At 43.5% G+C, this 27535-nt stretch overlaps 1 protein-coding gene across 2 annotated transcripts in view; it reads right to left on the bottom strand.

Moving 5' to 3' along the window:
- PNPLA7 (patatin like phospholipase domain containing 7) overlaps positions 1 to 27535 on the bottom strand; it is a 101926-nt gene that overhangs the window by 72074 nt on the left and 2317 nt on the right. The window contains exons 3-17 of one of the 2 annotated variants that reach the window (XM_026049324.1): positions 27394 to 27481; positions 26729 to 26811; positions 25309 to 25397; positions 24737 to 24877; positions 23225 to 23384; positions 22433 to 22513; positions 17726 to 17854; positions 16162 to 16242; positions 14979 to 15123; positions 14498 to 14596; positions 11569 to 11669; positions 10538 to 10696; positions 6253 to 6330; positions 5137 to 5342; positions 244 to 375 (exon numbers count right to left, since the gene is read on the bottom strand). In XM_026049324.1, the coding sequence (XP_025905109.1) occupies positions 244 to 375; positions 5137 to 5342; positions 6253 to 6330; positions 10538 to 10696; positions 11569 to 11669; positions 14498 to 14596; positions 14979 to 15123; positions 16162 to 16242; positions 17726 to 17854; positions 22433 to 22513; positions 23225 to 23384; positions 24737 to 24877; positions 25309 to 25397; positions 26729 to 26811; positions 27394 to 27481 (1772 nt within the window). The remainder of the gene's footprint in view (positions 1 to 243; positions 376 to 5136; positions 5343 to 6252; positions 6331 to 10537; positions 10697 to 11568; positions 11670 to 14497; positions 14597 to 14978; positions 15124 to 16161; positions 16243 to 17725; positions 17855 to 22432; positions 22514 to 23224; positions 23385 to 24736; positions 24878 to 25308; positions 25398 to 26728; positions 26812 to 27393; positions 27482 to 27535) is intronic. The other variant, XM_026049325.1, reaches the window with a different exon arrangement.

Genomic DNA, 27535 nt, shown 5'->3' with positions numbered 1-27535 from the left:
TCTAAAGCTTAGCAAGACAATGGGAAGTATGAGGAAGAGAATTTGATATCATCTGTAGACAAGAGACTAAAGGGATGTTGAAAGGTACTGCAGAAAAATCTTTAATAGGTGGACAGATAAGCCCTATGGGATGGTTGGTAAGGTCTGCCTAGCAAGTGTTTTACTCTACCTGTCACAAAAAGCAGCCCAATTCTTAGCTTTGAGAGCATACATTTTCAAGAGAGAATGTGGTCTACGTCTCACCTGTAAACGGCCCGTCCGGCCTCCACCTCCATCCAGTCCAGGGCGAAGTCAATCTGCCTCACGAACGAGGACATTCTCTTCACGACAGTGTGGGCCACCCCCAGAACCACGCTGGGCTGCTCCCGCATTATCCTGGGAGAGGAAAAAGGGGTCATTCACGCAGGGAAAGGCAACACAAACACCTTCCCCCAACTCAACGCAGGTAAAGCCTATCAGGCTGCTCCGCTACAGAGGCGACGTTTCCAACAACTGCTGTGCTCGTGCACACACTGGGCAACACTGACCTTCACGCTGCGTCAGCGGCCACACAACAACCCGAGGCGGCCGCCCTTCCCGTCCAGCCACAAGCCCAACGTCAGCGGCCCAGGAACCCGTTGCTGCCAGCAGCAGGACGCAAGCTCGACCCGCCGCCTGCGCCCGGCTCCCTCCTCGACCTGGACACCCGGGAGCTGCACCAGAACCTGAACCACCCTCCAAAGGGGGGTTCTCCATCTCACACCCACGCGCATGTTCAACCAGCGTCACCTACATTTCTTCAGGCCAAATGCCCAATACATTAAGTTTGATTTTTTTTTTATGATAGGTCATAAAGAACCAAAACATCTTTTAATAAAATTTCTGATCTTTCTATAGAACCTTTGGATAATGCTTAACTGTCTATAGACCTACAGATCTTTATAGACCTATAAAAATATCCAATACTCTTCCCAAATGGAAGAAATGATGAGATCGTTGCAGATTTCAGCTGTTGGTGACAATTACAACCTACACACGTCGGCTGCCAGGCCCGAGGACAATCATTCTCTTGGGCACCTGTTCCTGCTAACAGGTCTCATTTTTCATCCCCTACGGCCCAAGGATCACTGCATCCTGCCAGCATTGCTCATGGAAGTACTCCGGTTCTCACTGCAGGTAACTACTACTCCACGTGAGGGAACGGATCATTTTTAAACACCCACACTGCAAGGCTTCCTGTGTGGTCATCTCCCCTGCTCCTGGGCAGCATCCAAGGCAGCTGAGCTCCGGCTGGAGCAGGGCAGACGGCCCCAGAGCAGAGAGGTGGCACAATTCGGGAAGAAGGGAGCAGGGAAGCGGATGCAGACCCAGCACGCAAAGCATGGTAGCAATGACAGACTTAAATCAAAGATACACTAAAGCAAAAATGAAAAAGAAAAAAAAATACATACAGATACACAGCATATTTTCTGATTACAAGGTAGAAACTGGACTCTACTTAGAAGACAGAATCTACTCAGGAGGCCCTGCCTACCAGGGAAATCCCACTAAGCATCAGTCCTGTGGTTCTTATCCAACCTTCTCACCCTAAGGAGCAGAAGCTACAAGAGAAGAGTGTGGGAAGAGCCTTGTCCGAGTCTGTCCCCGGGCTGGAACACAGTTCTTGGCGGCCACTGGAACCTGGCAGAATTCACAGGACACCTCAGAAGCGATATCCGAGTTGAGCGGGCAGGACCAAGCACAGAGTCACCAGGAGGCTCTTCACCGTCTGCACGATGCACAGAAACGGCCCTGCAGTTTCTGCAATATCAGTTTTGTCACTCCTAGAGCTGCAGTCAGCGACCCAGAAACAACAGCACCTGTCAAATGCAGTCCCAGGGCACTGGAGGAAGCTACCACATCCATCACACTCAACCGTTCAACCCTGCTTTACCCAGTGCCTCAAACCGCTGCTTTTTGCGGGAACCTGTAACTTGTAATCTGACTGTTTCTTCACTCGAAATCCCTGAATTGCAAGGGCGGCAGACTTGTTGGAGCTTGTCCCTGTTCATACCCCTGCACTCACAGGTGCTGCTACTTAAGTTAAACTCAATATCTACTCTTCCATCTAGCATCATTTACAACCCAGCCATCAAAAAGAGGCAGGCAGCGCTCTGCTCCTGCGCCTTTCGTCTTGCCCTGAGGTTTCCAAGCCCTCCAGCATCTCCTATCCAGATTGCCTTGATTTCACTGGGCTCTTATCACCGTAAGAAACAACATGTCTTATGTCCATAACATTATCTCATGGCAACTTTAACACCCTAACGTGGCCCAAGAACAGGATGAGGAAGTAGGGAAAGGCTCAGGCTAAATCAGGAGAGCAACCTCCTCCCTTACACACAGTGTAAGTGGGTCCTATCCACTTCTCAGCTGTTCCACGTGTTCGATAAATCCCCTGAGAACTCCTGAATGGTTTAATCATTATTTTTACTGCACTCCCACGCAGGCTCTGTGATCAATAGAGGCCCTTGACTCCTTTTCCTCCCTCGAGGTAGGTACCTTAATACCTTTGCATTCTACACGTACACGAGTACCAGGCTCTCACCCAGTCTGGAGCTCCCTGTTATTTCACTGCTTTTAGAGGTGTTTCAGCACACAATGTAAAAAAATCCATCCTTATGCACAGGAAGAAAAAGAAAAAGCAGATTTCTTCCTTTCACCAGGGCCTTTCTGCATTTGCCCTTCTGCTAGGCACAAGCAGGGCATTGGGAAAAGCAAAAGCTGCAGCTGGGCCTCCAGAAAACTGTTTTTCAAGGTGTCTTTATTAGATTCTTTATTAGAAAGCCGACTAAATAAAGCTATGAGAAGCTAATGCAGTTTCTACAAGAGCCTGAGTTTTAGGTAGATATTCGTGCAGATGCAATTCCATATTCAACGTGGCTGGCAATACCCAATCAAACGAGCATTTCTGTGCCTCTGACAGACACACACGATCCCATCCTAAAACATGGGATTTTTGAAGCAGAAAATGTGTCCGAGTCCTGCTCCCTGGCACTGCTGAATCCGAACGTGCTCCCCCAGGGAGTTCTGGTGCCCACCTGATTACACCATTCGTCAGGAGACACCAAAAGCTGCAGCACAGGCACCGCACACCGAGTGCGTCGCTTCAGCCAAACAGCGAGGCGTTTAAGGTCTATGCTACATAACCAGCTTGTGTCACCCCTAAACTTGGCATTTACAGATGGTTATTTAGCTATTTTGGTACTATGTAAAAAGCTCCCACCCCAAAGATTCAGTCAAAAGGTTGTCCGACACCCAGCATGTAATTCCAGACCCTCGACTGTTCCCATTACTGTGTTTTTGCCTACCAGTAACCATGTTCTTCCTGCTCTGCCTCCTCATTAATTACTGGATAATCTACATACTCTTCTGTGGCAGCTCAAAAGAAAAACTAATAACAATAATAAATTTGACAAGGAAGACAGGAATACAGCAAGAACTGCAGAGATTATAGTCAACTTTTTTTTGCTGGTCAGTAGTTAGGATAAAAACAATGACAAAAAAATGAACAATCCTGCAAGATCGTGTGTGAAAAAGAAAGCCTAAGGTTGTAAGATTATGCACACAGAATTATGCAGGACAGTGCAAAATGACAGTTCTCACTTTACCAGCAGGTTTTTCTTTTTAATGGTGATGGAAACAAAAAAAAAAAAAAGAACCAACTTATAGATGGAGGAATCTCACTTTTTCAAAGACTTTCTACAAAGAAGAAAAATTAGAAATCAACTGGTTTAATGAAGCAACTAAATCAATCACAGAATGCTTAAGGTTGGAACAGACCTCCAGAGGTCATCTAGTCCAATCCCCCTGCACATGCAGGGTCACCTACAGCACAGGGTGTCATTCAGGTGAGTTTTAAAGATCTCCAGCGAAGGAGACTCCACAGCCTCTCTGGGCAGCCTGTGCCAGGGCTCTGAACTTGAAAGTCAAATGAACTTGAAAGTCAAAAAGGAATAGGGAAACTGTAGAAGATAGATGGAGTTTAGAGGCAGTATCTCTGATACTGCACAGAACGGCACAAGAGAGGAACATCTATCAGAAATTGGGGCAGAGAGGGGATAGCTGCCCCACAGTCCTATGCAAGAGCACAGCGTCAACCAAGAACGCTGCAGCAAACACGCTCGGTTTTACTGAATGCAGTCTGCTCCTTGAGGAGGACAAAAAGCAGAAGCTTATTCTAGAGTGGGATTGAGGACAGAGGGACAGTTAGAGTTAGTTAAAAAGTGAGTAGGGATATAAAAATAGAGATCTAGAAAACACATCCTCAGAAATTACTGGTATGCAGGACATTCAAGCAGAACGTCAAAAAACATGGGTAGGAAGAGAAACTATAGTAATTATATTGGATAATTCTCTGAGTCTTAAAAGATAGATCAGGGAAGGATTCAAGGGTATTAATCATTACAACAGGACAAGGAGATTAGCCACAGACACTCTGCTGGTGCTGTTTTGTATTCTTCAGTCTGTGCTGTTAGTGACAAACCTACATTTTTGCGTTGCATCCAGACTGATTGTTCCCAATGGATCACATGGACTTGGCTGATTAACTCCACTGTGGCTGGAAACAGAACTCACAGAATCACAGAATATTCAAGATTGGAAGGGACCTCTAGAGATCATCCAGTCCAGCCTTCCCGCTCAAGCAAGTACACCTAGAGCTGTAACTGCGGAAGCTCTCCAGTAAAAACAAGTAATGAGTCTAAGAGAAAGGGCCTGAGCAAAAAAAAAAAAAAAAAAAAAAAAAATTAAAAATAAAAAAACTCCCACACTTAAATTAAGCATGAGTTCCAGCCAGCATTTTATTATTTGAATTATGACGGAGCGTATGGGTGTTGGTCATAAATCAGCCCTCATAGGACTAAGTGCTCTATAAACCTGGAACAAAAGCGACAATTGCCTTTTCAGTATTATCACATTCCCTGCATGACCTCTTGCTGGAGGGAAAACCATTTGTAAGTGACCTCAGCTCGTGTGAATGCTTAAAATCCTCCCATAAGTTACCTCATTCATGACGAGATGCACTCCAGCAATGCTACACCATGTGCTACACCACTCTTGTCAGAAGAATCATTAAAAATATATATATATTTATATGTATATTTCCATGGCAAAACTCACTCGTAGAAATGAGACTTGGAAATAGAGAGAAAGCTGCAGTCTCGATTGGCCTTGATGGTGAAAATGAGCGGCTCGCCGGTGAGCACAGCCAGCTGGCCCACAAGCTCTCCCGGGTGGGTGATGAAGAGGCAGGTGTCCTCCTCGGAGTCAATCTTCCGCTGGTACACGTGCAGCATCCCCGAGATCACAAAGCACACGTTAACATCCTGCAGAAGACACAGGCAGAGCTCAACAAAAGCCCCTCCGTTTGGGGAGCAGTTACTGCCACGATATCACGGCCAATCTGTTCGCCAGAAAGGTCCCCGTAGCTTTCAAACAATTGAGTCATAAAATAAAGCATGGTGGTGAATTATTAAAAGCAGGTTATGAATATTTAAAACTAAGCAGGCACAATACTGAGAAATTGTGTTTCTTTGCATGGTTATGAAAAATAAAGGCTGCAACTGTAAGGCTTCAGCAAATAAGGACAGAACTGCAAACGGAGATGATGGGATAATCACAGGCGCACGATGAGGGATACGGCACTACCGCAAAGCGCAGTAAAATTGTAATTGCAGCTGCCCTCATCTGCTTTGCACAAGCTTTTCTAGTTACCCTGTAGTATTATAAATGAATCCTGCTTTAAAAAATGCACTTAGGCTATAATCAAAATATATTTCACTATAAACAAATAACATTGAATTTCCACTGCATAAGGAAAAACTATTCGATATTCTGTTAAAAGTGCGAGTCTTATGGATAGAACAACATTTCCCAAAGAGTAGATGGTCTGGAAAAGAGATGCCTTAGACAGGACACAGGAGGAGTCACAGACTTGAGAAGCATAGAGAAGTGAGACATGGACAACTGCTGTGCCTTCCACTACGGAAAACGGAGGACATCAGGCAAAATGAGATAAGAAACAAAAGCCACCAGAAGTAAATGGTCCTCAGTGCGGTATTTAGCTACACTATGGAAATACTCAGTCTCTGCAAGATGCTATAGGATGTATCTCGGTATACATGAAAAGCAAGTGGACATTACAAATACATTCCTTATGGGCAGTTAAATTAAAGGAAAAAAATAAATAAAAAGAGACCACTTATCTCTCTCCCTCCACGCTCAGATGACACTCACCTGATCTCCCTGCCTGGATACCACAGTCCCAGCAGTAACCTGATGCAGTGTCACTTTGCCATTCAACAGCAGAGGATCCTGGAGCAGAAAGAGTAGGGGGAATACAATTTACTTATCAGGATACACAAGAAGGCTTGAAAAGTGAAGAAGGGTTCAGACAAAGCAAATGAAATAATTACTCAAAGACAATGTTATAAGTACAAAGACAACATAAGGAGATCTCTTTAAAACATGGTACAGAATTCTTGTATTTTTTTCCTTCCTGGGTAGAGAATTATTAACTTTTTGCCTGAGCAGACTCAAATCCTGAAGGATTTTGTATTGCTCAATTCTGCCTAGACTCTAAAGGCATATAATAAACAGAGAGCATCCTACGTCCCGTGCCATGAAAGTTCAGCCCACATTCCAGGCCTCTAAAGTCATGAAACACAAAGTTACCTTAAAGGAAGGCAAAACCAGAAAGGATGCTCACAATCACAGAGGATTTGGGAAGAAATACATTAAAAGAATCCAACACTTCTTCACTTTCTTCAGCATAGCTCCTCCCTGTCACACAAAGCTGTGCTGTGGACAGCAGATCCTCACGTGAGGATCCTAACCAAAGGCTTCCCAAGAACAAGCAGCTCTGGTGTCCAGACACACATGAACCCCCCCAGCATAGCAGGCACTTGCCTCCTAAATTCGAAGAGCACCTAGGAAGGAGGGTGGCCAAAGACCTGCCCTCAGTTCGGAGATCAGCTCCTCACCTTGACGAGGGTACGAGGCCATCCCGTTGAGCGCATCAACTGATTTTAAAGAGCAAAGCCATCCTCCCAAGGCAGACAGCACGGGAAGATGTTAAAGCTCCTACCAAGCTGGTGCCCAGCACATTCCTTCCCACCAGAATGGATATAATCCTGTGTACGTGACAAAGGGGGAATTTTCCGGCCCATCTCAAGGCAGCACCCGGAGCACTCGGCACCCTGCGTGCGGTTCCATGGTTCCACTGGGAACCATGTCACAAGGAACCTGAAAACTCCTCTTGGGCAAGAGGCATCAGCCCATCCAAGCGGGTCAGCCTCCAAAAGCCCAAGGTTTTACTAACAGCATCTTAAGAGATAGGGCCAAAGCCACTGACTCCACAATTATGTGGCTCCTGCTTGATGCGGAACAGTTCAGTGAGCAGCTCCTTGTCTCACAGCTGAACCCACGAGGCGAGTCCCAACCCGTCGGGCCCACGCTGCAGGATTGCACGCGGGGAAACAAAGCCACCGAGAGCTCCATGCGCCGTAAAGCACAAGTCAGTGCCATCAGCCATGGAAGAATTTGTCTTATTGCAGCAGGAAAACAAGAGAGCAGAGAGAAAAACATTTTTAACGCGATGCTAGTTTTCACTCTATTCATTTCAGCTGGGAAAAAAAGGAATAGAGCAATTAGAATAATCAATATTATTCTTTACACCTACAGCTGTTAAAAAGAACAGATTTTTCCTCAAAAAATAGTTTTATTGAAACCAGTCTGTTTCATGGGAACATATCCAATGTAAAGAACCTGACAAGCACCTGTCAAAATATTGCAGTTCTGTAGTATCAACTCTACTAACTTCTATGATTTATTTCCCACATTCATGTATTTGTGATTGTATATATTATCCATACTTAAAGAAAAAGTTCTGTTTACAAAACTATCCCACAACAACTACAAACAAACAGTTTTCTAGCAGGTCTGCTCATAAACTATCATGGATTTTCGGCTATACTAGTACTAAAAAATTGTGAGAAGTAATTTTGATGTTTAAGACAACGCGAGCCCTGGAATAGATTGCACACAAAGCTGTGAAGATCACTGGAGAGCTTTAATAACAGCTTAGACAAAAACCCTCCAGGGAACCACTTAGTAATATCTGATTCTGCCTGAAGCATGAGAAGACATGAGGGGACCTCCATGCAGTCCTTGAAGTCCTACTTCTCCATGTTACCTTGATTAAATAATAAAACAATAAATACCTTGATTAAATAATAAAAGGCCTGACAGAGAAGATCAAGACCTGTCTTGTCTAGTACCTTCTTTCTCAAAGGGGGATGAAGGAACCTCAAGTTCAGCATCTCAGTTGCTGAGATTCAACCCACGAGGGCTGAGCAAGGGAACGTTTCTTGCACTGACCTCCCTCCACCAGGTAGCTTTTAAATAAAAAGATGCTGCCACAACAGAAGCCACTTTCACAGCAAGTTTTCCTCCTGTATGTTATCGTAATATACAAGATAATAAATTAGCAGAGGTTTATGGTGCAGAGGTAAAATACAAAGCAATAGACAGAAGTAGCAACAAAAAAATTTCATTAAAGCGTTTCAATTGCATTATAACTCTTACAGAAGAGATGCCCTTCAACACTGTTCAGCTTTCAAAGTGCAGATAAAGCTGAGAAGATATAAGCTATTTCCAAGTGAAAACAGTCCATGATAGGATTCAAGGAAACAAAGGAATCTAGGCTATAACATAATAAAGAAAAAAGAAATTTTGGGGTCAGGTACCTAAGTGGCATTCAAAATAATATTGCTAGCAAGTTACTCCCTCCTGCCTGGCTGTCACGAAGAGAACACTCTCCGCCAGCAAAATGACCTAACTTGCCTCACACTGACTGGCTGGCCTGAAAAATAGCACCTTGAAGCGCCTCTAGTCAGCTAAGAAAGAAAAGATAATTTTTAAAGAGAAATTCTTAGAGAATTCATTTCCTTCTGAGGTAAGCAGTGCTACATATAAATATTTTAAACAATGAGCTACATTCCTTCGCCTGTAGAAGGATCAACTTCTGCTACAGCAGAAATTAACATTAATCTTCAAAGCAAAATTGCTACATCTCACTAGATTCTTATTATCTCCTGAAAAATTGAGCTGCTGTAATATCAGTGTTTGAAAAGTCTACCTTATTGCATTTTTATTAAGAACTTCTGGGTAAAAACACACTGTCTCTTAAGGTAGTATTTTTAAGGTTGTATTTCAAAGATACTGCTCCAGTTACTTTGATTAATCAATCTGCTTACTTCTTAATTACAGGGAACTGATTCTAGATGCAAAGAATATTATGTAATGGTAGCTTCAGTGATCTGGGCTTCCTATTTAACCCTGCCAGATCACAGGCCAAGAGACAGAAAAGCCATCAGCCGCATTCCCGATACCAGCTTTTGTCACAAGCCAAGAAGTCCAAGGCCAGTCCTACACGAACAGAAGGCAGAACAGAACAGAGGGATAGTCCCACCTGACTCCATCTGCAAGGAGAATTTCTTCTCAAATAGTCTAAAATAGTCGTCGCCTTTGGGGCAGCGGGGCAGGCGCCTGCTGCGCCTTACAAGGCAGCACCACATGCCTGAGTTATAGCAACAACAGGGAGCACAGAGACAGAGCCCCACCAGGAGCAGCGGAAAGAGCACCATTAGGAGGTTGAAGTCGCAATGGAAATAAGTTGGAAGTCAGGACTGTGAGAATCCCAAAGTAAAATCCTTTGAGCTGCAGCTACCAGGGAAGGGAAGGTCCTCTGGTGCCGGTCGTTAGGCCAGAGGAGGAGACTGCAGCAAGTGGGCCAAGGCTCTGAAAGCATCGACAGGCTTCACTTACTGAAACATATGCTGTAGCAAAACCAGGACATCTGCTGATTTCAACGCAGTCTTTTCCAAACTGCGTGATTAGCTGCACGAACAGATACCCCTCTGAGGCAATGTAATGAAATGTAGCTGCATTTGCAGAAAAAAACTAAAAAGCAGTTTTATTCCTCTTTGCAGAACCCTTAAGAAAGAGGGACACGCGGCACCTTCTGTGCTCCACGTTCAGACCAAAAGGGAGATGCAAGGGCCAAACTCGGCAGCGGCGGCGGCTAGGCACGGAGCACCGACGAGGGCCGGCACAGCCAGGACTCACACACAGACGTTCAGTTCTGAAATCAAACGAGGTGTTTGGATGTGATGCCAATGGGATTAATCAATTCAGCCACCACCGAGTGCCTTTACATAACACATCCTTCACACAGCCAGCAAGAGCATGAAATTACAATGCACCAGGAATTGGAGACTTACTTCTCACGGGGACGAGTCCATACTCGGAAAGAAAAGATTCATGCAGTGCATTTCAGTAGTCTTTTCAAATGGCAGAATAATTCAGGTTTATTTTAGTCCTGGTAATAACTTGAACAGACTAGGGAATAAAGCATTCAGCCAGTCTACAATGCATTAGGGAGACAATTTACTTTATAGTGCCAGGCAGAATGAGATGAGAAGTGAAAAGGAGGATTGCATTTTTTCCTGCAATAACTTACATCAAGTTTCATCAAGGTTGAAAGGTCTTTCTTTGCTGCCTCAAAGATGGCATCGATGGGTTTACTATTCGGGGACTCTTGCACAGCAAGCTCACGGTCGGTGTAACGGAAAACAGCTGAAGGAGTTTCTGTCACCGTCACAGTCTTCTTCAGTATCGACTGCAAAGAACAGAAAAACCAAGCGTCATTTCTGCACGTACGTTCAGCAGTATCATCTGCACTCGCCCCATTGGGTGTCCTTAAAAACAGAAAAGGTGAGGCTCCAAGAAGACAACAGCTCGCTAGCTTCAGTCGCTGAGGATTTTGCTGCAGAGCTTGACAGTCGAGTCAAATAGTTGCTCATCACAGCTTGCAGAGTGGAAAAATAAGACTGCACGAACTGGGCAGCTGCCAACTTGGTAGAACTGGAACTCAATCAAAACAGTGAAGTACACAAAGGAGGAAAAAGCTGAGATGTCCATCGAGGACAACGACCGAGCCACAGTTTCTCTTCAGATTTCAGCCTGTACAGATTTGTAGTTCAACGGCACTTTTTTTGCTCTGGACTTTCAGGTTGGTCTTCATAAAAGCACACCAGAAAGAAAAGCAGATTTATAATTCATGACTGAAAAGCCAACTAGAAAGCTTGTAGGTAGATATGAATTATGATTTCCTCACGGTAAAGCAGTTCTCACAAATAAAATACAATCTGACAAATCGACATTTCCGATCAATTTTTTTTCACACATCACAGGAACATAATATCTATAACCCAGAAGCTGCAGCACATGCTTCGTTATTGCTTGCCATGGAAGTCTCCAGAGCTTCACGCTTTTCACTAAAATGTGAAGCCACTGAACTCTACTGAAACAACTCCAAGTTTACAACAGACCACTGGAGACTACCAACCATCAGGTAGGGCTGAGTACCTGCAAGGGCCAAGTTCCAAAGGGGGAGATCACTCAAAAGCACCATTCGAATCCCTCGGAGAACCGGGCTGGGTGACGCGCAGTGCAAGGAAGGCCGTGGAGCCTCCGGGAGGACCGACCTACCTTGCCCCCAGCCGGGCTGCTCGCCGCGTCCTCCGGGCCAAAGTGCACTCGGGCTCTTTCATAGGCCATGTCCATGTCTGACTTCGCACCGCTGGAGTTACCTACAAGCAATGTAAGAACTTGAAGGCATTTCCATTGTGAGTTTTCCAGCCAAAGGTAAACAAACTCTAGCAACTCTAGCTTCTTCTAGAAAAGACTTCTAGAGTCTAGTTTATTCTTTCTTTCTGAAGCTTAAGACTAAATAGGAAGTAGCAACCTTCGATTCCGATTTATTTCATTGTTCTCTTTGACCAGGAAAATCTGAAAAATTTTAAACCATTTCATCTGATTTTGTATAGAGCAAGTCTCATAATTCACATCCACTTTTGTACCAAGCTCAATAACTATTTGGGGCTAGACAAGAGACAGTCATTCTGGATTTGGAAGGCAAGTCTACCACAGTGAAAATTATTCTTACTAACTTCTATTCCATTAAGCCAAAGAACCTCTTCATACCTGATGAAGGGCAAGAGCTTTCCTGGGGAGAAAGGATCAGAGATCAGGAACTACCTGGAGCCCTTCCCTGGAAAGCATTTGCCCTGCTCCCTGCTATTCCCTAAAATCATTTCAGGTCCTTCACACAACTGCTCAAAGAGCTTCATGCACATAGAAATGCATACAAATAATTTTCTTACAGGTCTCATCTACCCAATTCACTAATTTAAAGTCAGCAACAACTTCTATTCGGTACTTCTATCTTATTATTTCTTTAATATATCTCAAAATTCCATCTCTTTAGTGGTCCTATCCATCTTGTGGAAACTTATTATCTGAGATGATTAATTACCAAAACATATCTGGGAAACAACTCCTATTTTGTAATTTTGAATTAGATTTTTGCTCTTCACCACAATTCACCATAGAAATGTTGTACTTAGTGAAACAGTTAAGAATGATGCAGAAATTGCAATTTCAATTTATAGAGCCCTTTTATTGTGCTTCTATGTATAATATATCTAAAAATATATATTGCTTTCAGAAGAATTCAAGCTTTCTCCATTAGGTCTTTTCTTCTTCCCTTACTACAATTCTCGTTCTTGACTCGAGAAACTGGTCACTTAGTAAAAATCAAAATAGTTCTAAGTTTTTAACTCTTGAGTTCTGCTCCAACACACACACGCTCGTCTAGAACATCCGTGAGTTTTGGGAAGTGCGGAGTTGTCTGGTATTTATTTTTGTTTAATGTGAACAGATGAAAATATTACTTGTTCATTAAATTTAAAAATACAGTTCTACATCTCATAGAGCTTGACCCCTATTCCCTCCTGGCTCCACCACTGTCCCAGGGATTCAGACCTAAATAACAGCACTTCCACTTTTCCACCTTAACATACAAACAAGGCTTTACACATATTAAAGGTCTAAGTTTTTCAGTGATCAGCTTCCAAACTAAAAAACAGATTGACCCAAAGATTATTGTTAGCAAAACTGCCAAACACAGAACCAAACAAGTGTATCTCATGCTATTGGCTGAATTTCATATATATACATATGTATATGCATATACACACACACTGCAATTTGAAACTCCCTAAATTAGCTATAAATAAAAAAAAAAAGCCCAGAAACAGGAAACAGCAGCCAGAACTCCATGTGGGCTAAGGTAACTATCAATTACACTGTCCCACAGGTCAGTGTCAGCAGAGTTACTAAACTCCAATACACCAAGTGCAGTTTAAGTCTAATAATCCAGTTTAAACAGTGCAGTTTAAACCTAAATAAACTGCAGTGCAGTTTAAACCTAAATAACCCGGCAACGAGCATGAGGGCATGACAAGCACCCTCTGCACAGCTCTGTGTATCGAAAGTCAGAGAGAGAGGAGAAGAAGCAGTCTAAGAGCAAGAGTTTCTGTCTGACAGACTTCTGTTCAAAGTCTTTATCTCAATCTGTAGCTACAAGCTTCCCACGCAGTGATTAATTAAACTGTCTTGTTGCTGAAACGGGGATTAGAAAGGATGCAGCAGCACGAGCTCCAACTAGAACTGTTGACTCAGGGAGCAGACGGCGGTGGGCAGCGCGAGGGGGCCGCGAGGCCGCGTGCTGAACGACGCGCACCGCGTTCCCCGTCGCCGCGCCGGAGCGGCCGTGGGGCCGGGGCAGCCGTGGGGCCGCGGCACCCAGCGCCCGCAGGGCTTCAGCTGCCTCCCGGGCCCGTAACTGCTCACGCGGGGCTCCCATAGCCTATAGTCTATAGGGGGCTGTAGGCTGCCTTTGACTGAGAAGAATCAGCTTCTCTTATCTCCTGACAAAGGTAGGTAGCTGCTATGGGAATTACATTGGGAATGCTCGTCTCTAGAAGGAATAAGGGAGTTATCGCAGATAAAAAGACCCCTGTTGCTCATCTGCCGGCCCAGACATTCTACGTGGCCCCGTTACCTTTCTCCACACATGGTGCAGGGGAAGATGCAGAGCAGAGATGCCTGAAGGTCACTGAGGCGAGTGTGGCAGCATCAAGGCAGCTCAGCCTCGTAAGCGTTGGAACATTCCGTGATAAGTCACCTTTACTGCCCATTGAAAGGGACCTTCCACTCAAAGCAAAAAGCTGGGTTCTGCACTCTCTCGGACAATCAGCCATGTATGCCATTTTTTATTCCAGTTATATCAATTAATACAGCACTTGATTTGCAGGATTCTCAATAGCCCAATTACTGCGTGCTCACCGGTGCTGATGCGGGCAGCAAGGGAATGCTCTTGTAGGCAGAAACCCATTTGCTACTCTAAAAAATACATATCTGACTTGAGTTTCATGATTTAAGAAGCACTATCACCTGAAGATGATCACCTAACACAAATAAAATTACCATATTACTCCAGAGGACCCGTGTCCTCGGATGAGATCCCATATGATTACATATATTATATTCTTCAATTTTCCCAAGTACTACTTACCAGGAGCCTCTGTTGACCCAGAAGAAGGAGGAGAAGAAAGACTTCTTCTGAAAATGTGCTCTGTGTGTTCTGTACCAGAGACCTTCAGTGCATCTGAAACTCAGGAACAAGAATTACAAGTCCTAATCCCCCCCAAAAAAAAACCAACAAAAAACTAAGAGAGCAAAAACTTTCTGCTAATACTTTCCAAAGCCTTAAACACAGCCTTTAATCATCTTGAAAACACCAGTGTTTAAATATATCTAAACTTGCTTCTTCATTTTGATTTCATTTTATTAACTTTAAATTCAACAAATGGCAAAATTCAACTCAAATCACTTTTCTAGGTCCAGCTTCCATACAAACACTTAATCCGACAACTCCCTTCTTCCTTGCTTGAGACAATCCCCAACTACTTTAGGCAAATAAAAATCCTCTGATGAAGAGCACAACTGCAGAACACCATTTAAGGACACACGCTACACATTTCTAGAAGCATTACCTATTTCTGGGGTATCTCCAGCTTTCTCAAGCTTTTCTCCACGCTCTTCCTCTGATACATTAGATATTTGTCTCTTTACTGCTTTGTTGGAGCTTCCTCCAGATGTTACACTTGCCACGGAGATCAGGGGGATGGCTTGGCTTTGCTGCAAGCAAGGTGAAAACAAGAAAGCAAGATCTAGAAGATACATCCAGACATCCACTCAGACCCGTGTTGCAAAACAGATATGCAGAAAGTTGCATTTTACAGTGACTCCACAGGTATACTAAGTAAACTCTCTGGCCTTTCCCAATTTATATATCTTAAAAGTGAACTTTAGGCTACATTCAGAGCTTCACAGTCATACATAAAATAGAAAACAAAACAAAAGCTCATTCTTGCACCACTGCCCTGTATATCACCCTACAGCAACATTCCGATCTAGCAGGCAGGGCTCCTGAAGTGACATTAGGAAGAACACAGCTCTCAACCAGATGATCAGAAGAACCTATTAAGTTTCCGGTCACTGGAATCGTAACACTGGCAACGAGGCAAGAAACACGGGAACACAGCCCTGCAAAATCTAAGTCAAGCAAAGCAAGCTGTAAATTCACAGACTCAGCCCATCTGCCGAATAAGCAAACAGGAAGAACTAAAATGGAAATCATTTTGGTATTTCATCATTATCAGCCAGGTTATCTTTTCGTTCATTTTCTTTCACAGGCCTCTATTTCATTCTCCTAAAGACACCATTCACACATTCTAGATCTTCAGAGTTCATGTCAGAAAACAGACTGCAGAAAAAGTAACAATGCCACTTGCATCATTTCATTAGGACACGTGGGGATATTATATCAGCAATTACCAAGGTAGACTGCATCTGCACTATTTCTGCTTCTCATACTATATCTACACTACTGCAGGTTGAGGCAGCAGGCATCACTAATGCATGCGAGATTTGCTAAAATATGGAAGCGCGTCGCTTCCATTTTTCAGAATTATTTTTCCCCCCGCCTCCAATTCCCTAGAAATCAATGTAGACTAGATTTAATGGACTGATTACAACAAGTGCTCTACCTCTCAAGTACTGTCATTATTAACCTGCATGTGTTTGTGCTTGTGACCTTCCAAACAAGCAACCCCTCCAGGCCAAGTCACAGAGAGGCTGCAGGGCAAGAACAAACATCAGGGACCCTGAACTTACGCAGTTGAAGAGCTCCGTAGTCAGACCGAGGTAGTTGTGCAAAGCCAGGAATGTCACTCTCTGCAGTCTCACCATGATGATCTGAAATGGGAAACACGGACAACAGGATTTAGTGTTCATTTTTGCATTTAGATACGGTCACACAGCAGATAGACTTCATAAAAACATGGACTAAGACAACATAAATTGAAGCTGATAAATTGAGGCCTAGATAGATCAAAGCAATTTACCAAAACCTTCAGAGCTACTTGACGGCACAAGCAAATAATCCAGTAAGTCCTAAACCCAATACCAATCCTACAGAAAAACACCTTTTCCTAAAATAGTAAACATTCCTTGAAGTAAAAGCATTTGCTTTAAGGCTGTGCCGATGCTTCACCCCGCTTTCCATTTCTACACCGTGTGGAAGTTCTTCCTAAGGTCTAACCTGAGCCGCCCCTGGTGCAACCTGGGGCCATTTCCCCTTGTTGTATCAGGAGTTGTTCCGGAGAAGAGACCGACCCCGTCTCACAACCACCTCCTTGCAGGCAGCAGCAGAGAGCGACGAGGCCTCCCCGGAGCCTCCTCCTCTCCGCACTGAGCGCCCCGGCTCCCTCGGCCGCTCTCAGAGGCTCTGTGCAAGAGCCCCCGCACCAGCTCCGCTGCCCTCCTGGCACCCGCCAGCCCCTCAGTGCCCGTCTGGTCGTGAGGGACCCAAAACCAAACACGTGTTCGAGGGGCAGTCTCAGCAGCACCGAGCATGGGGGGGACGATCCCTTCCCTGCTCCTGCTGGCTACGCTGTTCCCGAGAGCAGCCAGGAGGCCGTGGCCTTCCCGGCCACCTGGGCTCCCTGGGGCTCATGTCCAGCCGGCTGTTGACCAGCACCCCAGGTCCTTTCCTACCACACAGCCCTCCAGTTGCTCTGCCCCAGGCCTGAGTGCTGCATGGGGCTGTTGTGACCCAGGTGCAGGACCCAGCCCTCAGTCTTGATGAACCTCACATGGTGGCCTCAGCCCATCAATCCAGCCTGTCCAGATCCCTGTCTAGAGTTTTCCTATCCTCAAGCAGATCCACTCTTGCTCCCAGCTTGGTGTCATCTAAAAACCTGCTGAGGGTGTCCTCAATCCCTCATCCAGATCATGGATAAAGACATCAAGGAGGAGCAGCCCCAGCACTGACCCTGGAGGACACTGCTGGATTTGACTCCATTCCCCACCACTCCCTGGGTCCGGCCATGCAGCCAGTTTTTCACCCAGTGAGGAGGACTCCTGTCTAAGCCATGAGCTGCCAGCTTCTCCAGGAAAAAAAGAGGATTGTCACATGCAGGAATGGATTCAATGCACACACAAGAATTATTTCTTCCTGTATATGGCCAACACAGAGATCAATAAGTCTAAGGCTCCAAGAGCAGAGGCAGCAGCAGGTTACCTGAAGCTGGCCAACTTTATGGGGCTACACCAAATAACTCCATCTAAGCTAGCTTAGCTAGTGAGATAAGCTAGCTGAATTTTAGTGCATCTTCTCCCTTTCGCTTTGAATGTGGCATGACTTTTTATTATTATTATATTTAATGATAAAGCTTACCTGTACCACTCTGACAAGGGTTTCGGGATATTTCTGGAAGACGTCTTGAAAGGCACTTGCTGGAAGTCGCAGTATTGTGGAGGGAACGGCTGCCCGGGCCGAGACCGTCTTGTAGGGAGCAGGATGACCCTGTCAGACAATTTTGGAGACAGCTTTATTGCACTGATTTCCAGCATCAGTTCCTCCTAACAGCTTCCCAAATTTCTACGTGGCTATTCTATATGTTTGACCTATAGCATCTGACCACAAACAGCCTTGAACTCCATGACCTACTGATGGTATAATGAGGGCAGTGTGGTCAGATGCATTCCCAGAGGCAATTTCACTGGCATGAAACAGACAGAGGGAAAGAGGAGCTACAACGAGGTGTATCAGGTTAAGAGGAACTGGCTAGTCTGTCACCTCTCTTACAGTTTTGCTGATTTTAGCGTCTCCACATATCAAGCTATCTGCTGAAATAATGATACCAGACTCGTAAAACTGGGAGAAATATGGAGAACAGAATATATAATAAATAATTCTATATACAATGGAATATGACCACATATTCCACATGACAAAGAGAGACTATTCCACATGACAAAGCCAACCACCTCTTGGATTCGGCGTTTCTCAAGGAAAACTACCCTGATTGCTAGAACAAGACGTGGAGGCTCCTCAGACTGCTGAGAGATAAGGCAAGCAGCGGGTACAGCGCGGAGCTGCTTCCCCCGCGTGGCTGGCTGCTGCTGTGGGATTTGCTTCCTGAGCAGCAGAAGAAAGTTCTTCAAACACCAAACACGCCAAGACAAAACGCTGGCTGTAAATGAAGGCACCTATGAGTCGCCTACACAAAGGCACATCCTATCCCTGACACAAAGAACTGGTGCCTAACGGCCACCCCGGCACCAAACAAGGCCTGTTTTACACCACGGTCATCACGCGGGAAGAACTAAGCTACGGTCCTGCCAGCGCTGCTGATCCGGGAGCCAGGACGAAGCAGACGCTAGAAATAAAGTTAACTTAACTGAAACCAGTTTCCTGATTACACCAGCTTCAGGTGAGCTTTTCATAAAGCCCACGGATGATATTAATAGCTCTGATTTTCAAGTTGTAAAACTTCAAATCTCTCTGCACCTTTCACCTGTAATCTAGAACTACAAGGTGTCCTCAATTTCCCTGAGTTTCTCTTAATTGAGTACAGAAATTATCACATGGCTTTTCTGTCCTTCTGCTGTATGTAAAGTAAACAACGTCCTTCTTTCACGGGTCTAATTCAAGCTGAGCTTTAAATACACAAGTCCTTTGGAATTCTCCATGTATTCAAATGCAGAAGAGAATATATATATATGTTTTTCAAGGTGTAGGCTCAACCATCAACTATCTTCTACCAATCTCTATAGCAAACACACAGTGGAACATTAAAGAGATTTAATGGATCTTTAATTGCTAAACACTGAGTAAGCATCAAGTTCCATAATATTTATTCAAAAGGGCAAAATAAGCATTGTACATCCCAGCTACATGCTCTGCTCTCTATTCAGAGACTTTTTTCCCACCCTATCAACAGGGCTTATTTGAGGAAAAAGCAATGCTGACAGTCTCACAGAAAATCAGCTTAAGGATAACAACAGATAATGATGTAGCAGCCTCTCCCCCCGCCCCAAAGAACGGCCCATCCCTCCCATTTTCCAACATATAATTTTGCCTTTTTTAAATCCTTGCAGGGGAGCAGCCTGCTCTTCAAAGAGCCAACCAACACGTGTAATTGGCTTGGCACCTGCTAAAAGCTGTCAGAAAAACGGAGAGGAAATGTTCCCATAATTGTCTGTTCTCCCAAACAGAATGCAGTCGGCAGCACGGAGAACGCCCCGCTCGGATTCTGTTATTTGGCAACCGCACGCTGAGGTCGCAAGGAACAGTTAAGCCAGTGAACTTGCCTTTTTCAACAGGGAACTTCTTGTTCTCGGTGCACATAACTATTTATTTCTGCCTTGTTCTATGGCCCGCAGAGTAATTAAGTATTGTAGGTGACAAATGGCACCGCTAAATGTGTGGCTGAATGCATTGGTGACGGCCTTGGGCCAAATCCAGACAAATTTACCCAGGAAATCTGCTACAAGAGACATAGCCGTCTTGTGTTCTCCTATTTGAAGGGGCAACTCTTTTCTATTCCCTAAAATCTGGGGTATCCTCCCTGCTGGTTACTTGGATTTCCTCTTTCTCCACCCGCACTGCCACACACGGCTGTAAACCCAAAGCTCTTGCAATAATCACTTGTTTCTTCATAACCTCACCCGTCTTCTGCACTGTCTTTCAAGTGCACTTAAGCCTTTTGGGCTTAAGTTTATTCAAAAGATTTTTCCAAGCTTCTCTTGCTCCTCAGACTTGCATTTTCGTCCCCTCAGTCCCTGGTATTTGATCAGTACTCCCAGGCTCTTCCTTTTCCTTTCAGCTATCCCCCCTGCGCTGAGGTTTCCAAATACCATCTCCACGTGGAGGACAAGAGAATATCATAACCCAAAGCTCTAGCAATCATCATCAGAGGCAGGCCTGGTTTGTCCCATTTAACTCAGGATGAATATTCTTCGTTCAGGGACCAGATCTGACTGTACACATGGAAAAGCACAGGGAAAGAAGGAGCACTCAGCAACAACTGCAGAAAACACAGTCAGACTCCAGCAACTTAGGGACTTCTTTAAAGTTTAAAGCACTCTCAACTCAAAGTCATGTTGATTATATCACATATTCTAAAATATCACAAAATGGGTATTTCAATCAAATATCTGATTTGAAACTTCCATTTTATCCTGTGAGTTTTGAGAAGGCAGTATTTATCTGTTCCCCCCCAAAAAAATGAAATACCTGTTCTTAGTTGTTTTGTATCTCTGTATTTAAACACATCTCAAGGAACTTTTCCAATATAAAAAAGGGAAAAATAAGTTGGAAAATGGCCCTTTGCATGCTCCTTCTTTTAGTTCCCACAGGTTTTGCAGCAAATAAAGTTCTCTTGCATGTTTCCCAACCAAGTAGTGGCCTAATCTCATGTCATGTCTTACGAAACCAGTCAAAATAAATGCACAAATCCACTTCAGACAGCTCAAAACCTCTCTGAACACATCAGATTCTCATTTCAAAGCTATGTATTTGGTGGCACAGAAGTTTTAAGGTTACGGTCTCTGCATAAAGTCAAGACTCATTCAACAATTCGTGAGAAGCCTTCTCTATTTTGATTAATGCTACATGATCATCTTCCTGCTACTCCTAAATGCAAAGCCAATATACAGAACAACAAAGCAAAAAAATAAAACTCAACCAGTTCACAAAGCAGGGAAACAACCAAACAAAGGAGTTGTGAAAATAAACAAAAGTTATTGCAGCAAGAAAACTCTGCAGCTTCTCCATTATATACTCGTCTCCACACTGACAACTCCTTTCAACACTTCCAATAATTTATAAGCTCTGATTCACCAACAGTACAACCAACAGGCAGGTGAGAGGCGATAGACCAAGAATAATAGCAGTCAGCAAAATTAATGGCAATCAAAATGCTAACAAAAAAAAAAGAAAAATACATTGTTAGATGAGAAGGTTTTATGTTTCTTTGAAAATAGTATAGGAAAAAAACATGTTCCTACATGCTGATCCTGTTCTTTCGGATGCTGTCATTAAAAAAGCTGCTAGTGAAAGGGCAAAGATGCTTCTAACTCTGCTATTAATACAGACTTGACAGCAGGTACCAGGCTGGCACAGACCAAAATTATTCATGCACTATTACTTTCTACAGAACAAAGCGTGGCTAAGCTTAAAAATGGGATATTGCTTTCAGTAGGTTTTATGGAAATTAGATCCACTTGATATGTTTTTTATTTATATATATGTATACTTGCATCTAAAAGTGGCAAGGAACATGCAACAGAATCATTATGACTACTTATATCTAGAACAAGGGAACCTTTTAACAAAATGAGATAGCGAAGCCTAAGAGAAACACAGTACAAGGTCAAACGAGAACAGTTTATCGCTTACATTTTATTCACCTTCTCAGCTACCAAAACCAAAAAAGTAAACTCTCAAACACATTGTTGAATATTACACGTTTGCTACCTTCAACACCTTAAGAAATGCAGCGACATTTTCAAAAAAATAAAAAAGTCACCAGAGTTTCAACTGAAAGGATATGTAGACTAGTGATGTGCACAGCGACTGTGACCAGGCTGGTTTTGTTGCCTGCCAGACAGCCACTGGCAGTATTATAATATTAAACGAAATTCATCAGCTTGTTTCACAGTACAATTAACAGAAATCTGATGGTTCATATTATTGTAATTAGAACCGATACAAGCAAATTCATCAGTAATAAGACAAGTGGATCTAAAAGCCAGGCACCCTGGGTCCCAGCCTGGTCCTCCTCTTGATTCCTATACAACCCTGACCAAATCAAACTGCACCTCATTTTTGCAGCCATAAAACAACAATCAAACTCTATCACTAACCAGAGACATTGCTAAGTGTGTTACACTCCCAAGCCTATACATTTCCCAACCAATTTACATATCACAGAGCTAAATTAACAGCTGTGAAGGGCCAGAAGGAGGAGAAGGTCCTGTCAAAGGACCATTTGCCATTCCAACTCTTTCCTGGAAATATGTCAAGTCTGCTTCACCCCGAGAGCTTCGGGGAGACTGAACCTGCAGCTTTGCAGAAAACCCCACGTTCAGAACATACCGTGATAACGTCAAGGATGCTCAGAAGGCTGTGGACACTGTCTCCTGCCAGCACCTCCTTAACCACCACTTCTGTGCCATCCTGCAAGCAGAGGGGAGAACATTACTGCAGACACAGACCTACAGGAACATGTGGACTATTTCAGAAAGCTCAGCTTGCTCTCGTACTCCTAGGTCCTAAAGAGCCCTAACAGAGATGGTCCCCTAGGAGAGCTGGTTTTCCCTCTGCTGTGATGGACATGGCTAATTCACCACACCAAGGTTTTAAACTGCAGTTTGAAGTGACAGAAGCAAAAACACAAGACCTTCAAGGACACTTGTGGCAATTCAGGGAGTGACAGATGAAAAGAAACCAAAAGATTCCCTTTGTTGAGATATTAGTGTCAGTCAGTACAACATATGAAGAGATGAATCCAAAAGCATACAGAAATCAGCTTTTGTTTTATTTACGAATTACAAATTATCCCAATTTTGCTTTCTCAGACATTAAAAACTGCTTACATTTTAAAGCTATGCTGAAACACTTCTGCCAGAAAAGGACAGGGAGGAAACGAATTGGCAGAAGGAATTTCGTGACGTCCAATATTTTAGCACTCACCAATGACACAAGTTGTCACCTCTTTGCCCTGTCTAACCCAAAGCAAATCTCAATCTTCCACCTTGCTTCCACCAAAGCACAGTACGATTCAATTGCTTAAGCTTAATCAAACTTTAATGATTCCTGCCAGCAAAGTTTAATGATTCCTAGACCAACAGATGTGGCCTCAAGAATGACAGCCCAGTTTATTCTTACACTTTCTTGAATGCAAACTTCCAGCTTGCCATCCTGCACAACGTAGATGCTGTTATCCAGCTGCCCAGGACGAAAGATGTATTCGCCTTCATGCAACTGCACAAAAAACATGTGCTTGCACAGCTCCAGAAAGAGAGGCTTCTCAAAGTGACCAAGGACCCTGCAGATGGAAAAATAAAATATTTACATTTTTCTCTCTTCTGCAGAGAGAAGTTAAGACTATGGCTGTCCTTGCAGTAGCCGTCCTAAATTAGCAGACCTCCAGGTACAGATAGCAGGGATTTCTAGCATGGAGTCCGGTGGCACCACAGAAGAGGCAGAAGTGCTGTGAAACACCAAAAATGATAAACACTGGAGTCCTGTTCCCCAGACTGCTGTTCAAAACGCCAGCAGGCTCAGAAGGAACCACATCCAGTACCCCGTCAAACACACACTAGAGTGGTTTCTGAAGGGGACAAAATGCAAAAAACCTGCAACAGATCCACACATTTGATGAAAAAGTCACCTTTTGAACCCTTGCCTTCTAGTACAGCTATCCTCTCAATGTAAACAGAACACATGGATGCTGAAAACAAGGGAAAAAAATCCACATCTGACCATACAGGTAAGTTTGGCTGCCCTGTCTCCTGGGGGCAGCGTGCAAGCAGGCTCCTGTGCTGCTGCAATGAGTCACCACCAGGCAGACAGCAAAGCTGGATCGCTCAGAGCACAGCACAAGAAGGGCCCTTGATACCACTCCATTAGCTCACATTAACAGTATTCCCATCATTCAAATTTCACTGCCACATCAATTAGTTATAGAAAATTGTAATTTCACAGCAGGAAGTTTAGGTGACTTAAATAGCAATTTTATTAGATGACCAAGCAGCCAACAACTATGACCTTCAGGACTAAACTAGATCATAACAGAAACAGCTGAAAACCACACAAACAAAACCAAAATTAAAGAGCTGAAAAGAAATCTCATCTTCCCCATGTCAACAACACAATCCCTGACTGAATGGCCACAAAGACCATTCCCTATTATTAAGCATTAACTTGACTTTGATTCCTATTGTATTTATTTTTTTTAGCCAGAACCAGGGGGAAGAGGAGGGGGGAAGGTAGTTTAAAGAGCTGTCAGTCTAGTATCCAATTAACATTTGCCAATTATGGTGCCTTTTTGTACCAAAAAAGGCCTAATACAGTCTTAAAGAGACTGTAAGTCCCCTAAAGGGATTTTTTTTTTTAAATGCATTACCATAAATCCGTTTGAGTTAGAAAAGCTTTATCACCATTATTTCCAAGTTTGGACTACTACTTTTCTCTTCATTCGCTATTTTCTTAATGTTCCTAGAAAGTTAAAAATTAGATTTATTCTCTCCTTACTCTCACACAAACTTTCAGCCAACTGCTTGAAGAGACTGACCACACAATGGTAAAGCTCAACACTTGATAGTTTTATAAAGTGCATAGATCATTTGAGCACCCATCAAAACCAAACTTCAAGCTCAACTTCCCATTCAACATTACCTTACGTTTTTAAGCATGTATAGCACTTCTGATGGCAAATGGGAATTCTTCACATCAAATTCCGTGAGGTCTGCCTCCAGCAGAGAGGGAGGTGGTTCTTTGGGCTGCAAAGTTGGACATTCCTTCTTAATACGCAGAATCCTGGGGAAAAAAAAAAAAAGTGAAAATAAACAGAACTCAGATGGCTCGGGAACTCTCTTCCTTTCAGTCCCAACAACGGGCTGCAGGCTGACACCACAGGCAGACTGCAACACTAAGCACGTGCCATGGCACACTACACATTATCAAACAGAGCCAAGGGCAGCAGCCTGCTCTGCAACTGCTCCTTACCTGTCTGTCTTAAAACTAGAGCAGCACTGGGTGGGCAATCCCTCTGTTTCAACAAATTTCCCAGCAAGACACCAGCCTGATGTACAGCTGACAATCCAAGTGACCAAAAACAGCTATGGGGAAGAGCTATACTAGAGATAGAGGGAACTCTGCGTTTCTCTGTGGTGTGGAGCCTGTCTCCTGTAATATCTCACACCGCAGCTCCATGGCCTAAATCCTGCTCTCCCTGGAAGGCCAAGTACCTTTTAGCCAAGGATAAAACCTTTGCCCGTTTCCTCATCCTTTGGCGAGGCACAGTGTTCCCAACCAGGGAGTTTGGAAGAGTTGTGACCTAGGAAGAGGTAAGGAAAACAAAAATATTGCCTCAAGTATAGGTATAGATACAGAGCACAACTTCTGATCCTCCAAAGGATGCCACTTACAAACCAAGTCTTCAGAACATGAGCAAAGTGACATGCTTATACAAGACTCTGGAAGGCTGAAACACCTGCTGCAGGATCTCTTTCTTTTAAAAAATAAATTTAAAAAATACTGTCATTTTGATAAGCAGCTATTACAGCAGTAATAGATGACTGGAAGAAAAACAAAACAAAATCAATTAACCAAAGAAACCCTTGACTATGCAGTTCTCACTTAACAGCATGCAAGATTAGATACTTAAGCAACCCTGAAAGCACCAATATTGCTGTGACATTCTGTTCCACTAACAAGCAGCGCCTGAGACACTTTTGAGCTGGCGAGCCCTCCCCTTATTTTTCAGGGTAGCCGATTGCCACCTTCTGGAGCAATGCAACAACTGTAAGACCAAGAAAACATTATAGAGCATCAGCAGTTCTCCTTTTGGAAACTGAACCCCAGGAAAATACTTCCCTCACACACACCCCCGAAAAAATCTTATAAGTTTTTTTTAGTTAGTTTGGAGACTCGCTTGTTCCCATCAGGCCTGTTAAGAATCATTAAGCGAAAACTTGATATTTTACCAAAAATCCACAAAGAACAGTTTATTTTGTAATATTCTCTATCTCATTTGGGAATAAAAGTAGAAACTGAGGTCTAAACCCCCCCCAAACAAAACAAATGGTAATTTTACCATATGGAATTCTGACAGTCTTTCTGTGTGTTATATTTAAACAATGTAAATGACACTAATGACTTTTGGACTTTTTTCTGGCTAATTCCTACATGAAGCCCACTCTGCAATGTAAATACCAGGTTAAGGGAATAATGCCCTTGCTAATTAGTAAGTCTCCTTATCTGAACTCACTGCAGCTGAGTTTTGCTGCCTGTAAGACAGAAACCTGCTACAGTAGTTCAGAAGAGGAAGTAATCCTCAGCTAGGCACGACTAACAAAATAAGGTTACTCACCAGGAAAAAAACCACACACACACACACACATATATCTCAAATAGTCTCAAAGGGTTAATCTAAAAGAGCCCTTTAAGAATCTTTTTCTATATGGGTCTAGTTTGATTCTAAAGCTACTGCTGTTCCCATTAGCAAGCCATGCAAAATTCCAGAGAGTTCCGAAACATTCCCAGAATTCCACTAAAATTTAAAAGGCTAAAAGTCCTGGCCTAAGCAGGTGAAGGACCTGAACATTCACAATGCTTTCCAGCCTGGATTTGGATCTTTACTTCCCTCCCCAACCCAAGGGCTCTTACTTTTCTCATGATCTTCCGCCCATAGAACATCACTTTGTCTCTCTTACGAAACCTGTACTGAGGCACGTGCGGTTGCAGTTGTTCTAGAACACAGAAGCAGCAAATCAAAAACCACTTGCAGTTTTGCATTAAAGAGCATTAACGAGCAGTGATATCAACTCTTCCACCTCACAATACTTCCAGCTTGTGGCTATTAAGAAGCATGATTGAGTACTCGGAGTCTGAAACCTAAATTAATACAAGATTACCCAACTCTGGTTAGCCAAGCCAGGCTAGGGAAGAGCTGGCTTGAGGCTCTACTTAATCCCTGGGAGAGGCAAATAAAAAAGTACCTCAATAGATACAAAGATCAGTTAATTTTATCTCCCAGAAGGAGACCTCCAATTTATCTGCTTCCCATGATTTCATTAGTGAAATCACAACAAGCTTGAAATTATTCATCTTACTTGGTACGTAAAGGTTATCACAAAAGCTCTAATGACTTGCACAGTGGGTATGAATTCTACAGCCAGCTGTGTGCAAGTGAAACAGTCCAGGCCCTTTAGCCCTTTAAAGCTGTTTTTCTCCATGAACAACTGTGTGAGCACAGAGTCTACTACTTGATATCAAGAAAACACTGAAGGAAGATAACCCACCAATAAAACCATTTTAAAAAACATACTTACTAGATTGTTTCACTCTTCTGTAAACAACAAAGACCACAATTCCTATAAGGAAGATGGCTACTGCAGCTCCAATTGCAATTCCAGTCAGCTGTGAGAGGAATTTATGAAGATAAAAAAATAATTAATTTTAAAGTTAAAAATA

The sequence above is a fragment of the Nothoprocta perdicaria genome, unplaced genomic scaffold, assembly GCF_003342845.1.
Source record: "Nothoprocta perdicaria isolate Ctin4 unplaced genomic scaffold, notPer1 scaffold_6, whole genome shotgun sequence".
In the NCBI taxonomy this organism is placed as follows: domain Eukaryota; kingdom Metazoa; phylum Chordata; class Aves; order Tinamiformes; family Tinamidae; genus Nothoprocta; species Nothoprocta perdicaria.
This window is presented reverse-complemented; position numbering and strand designations above follow the sequence as displayed.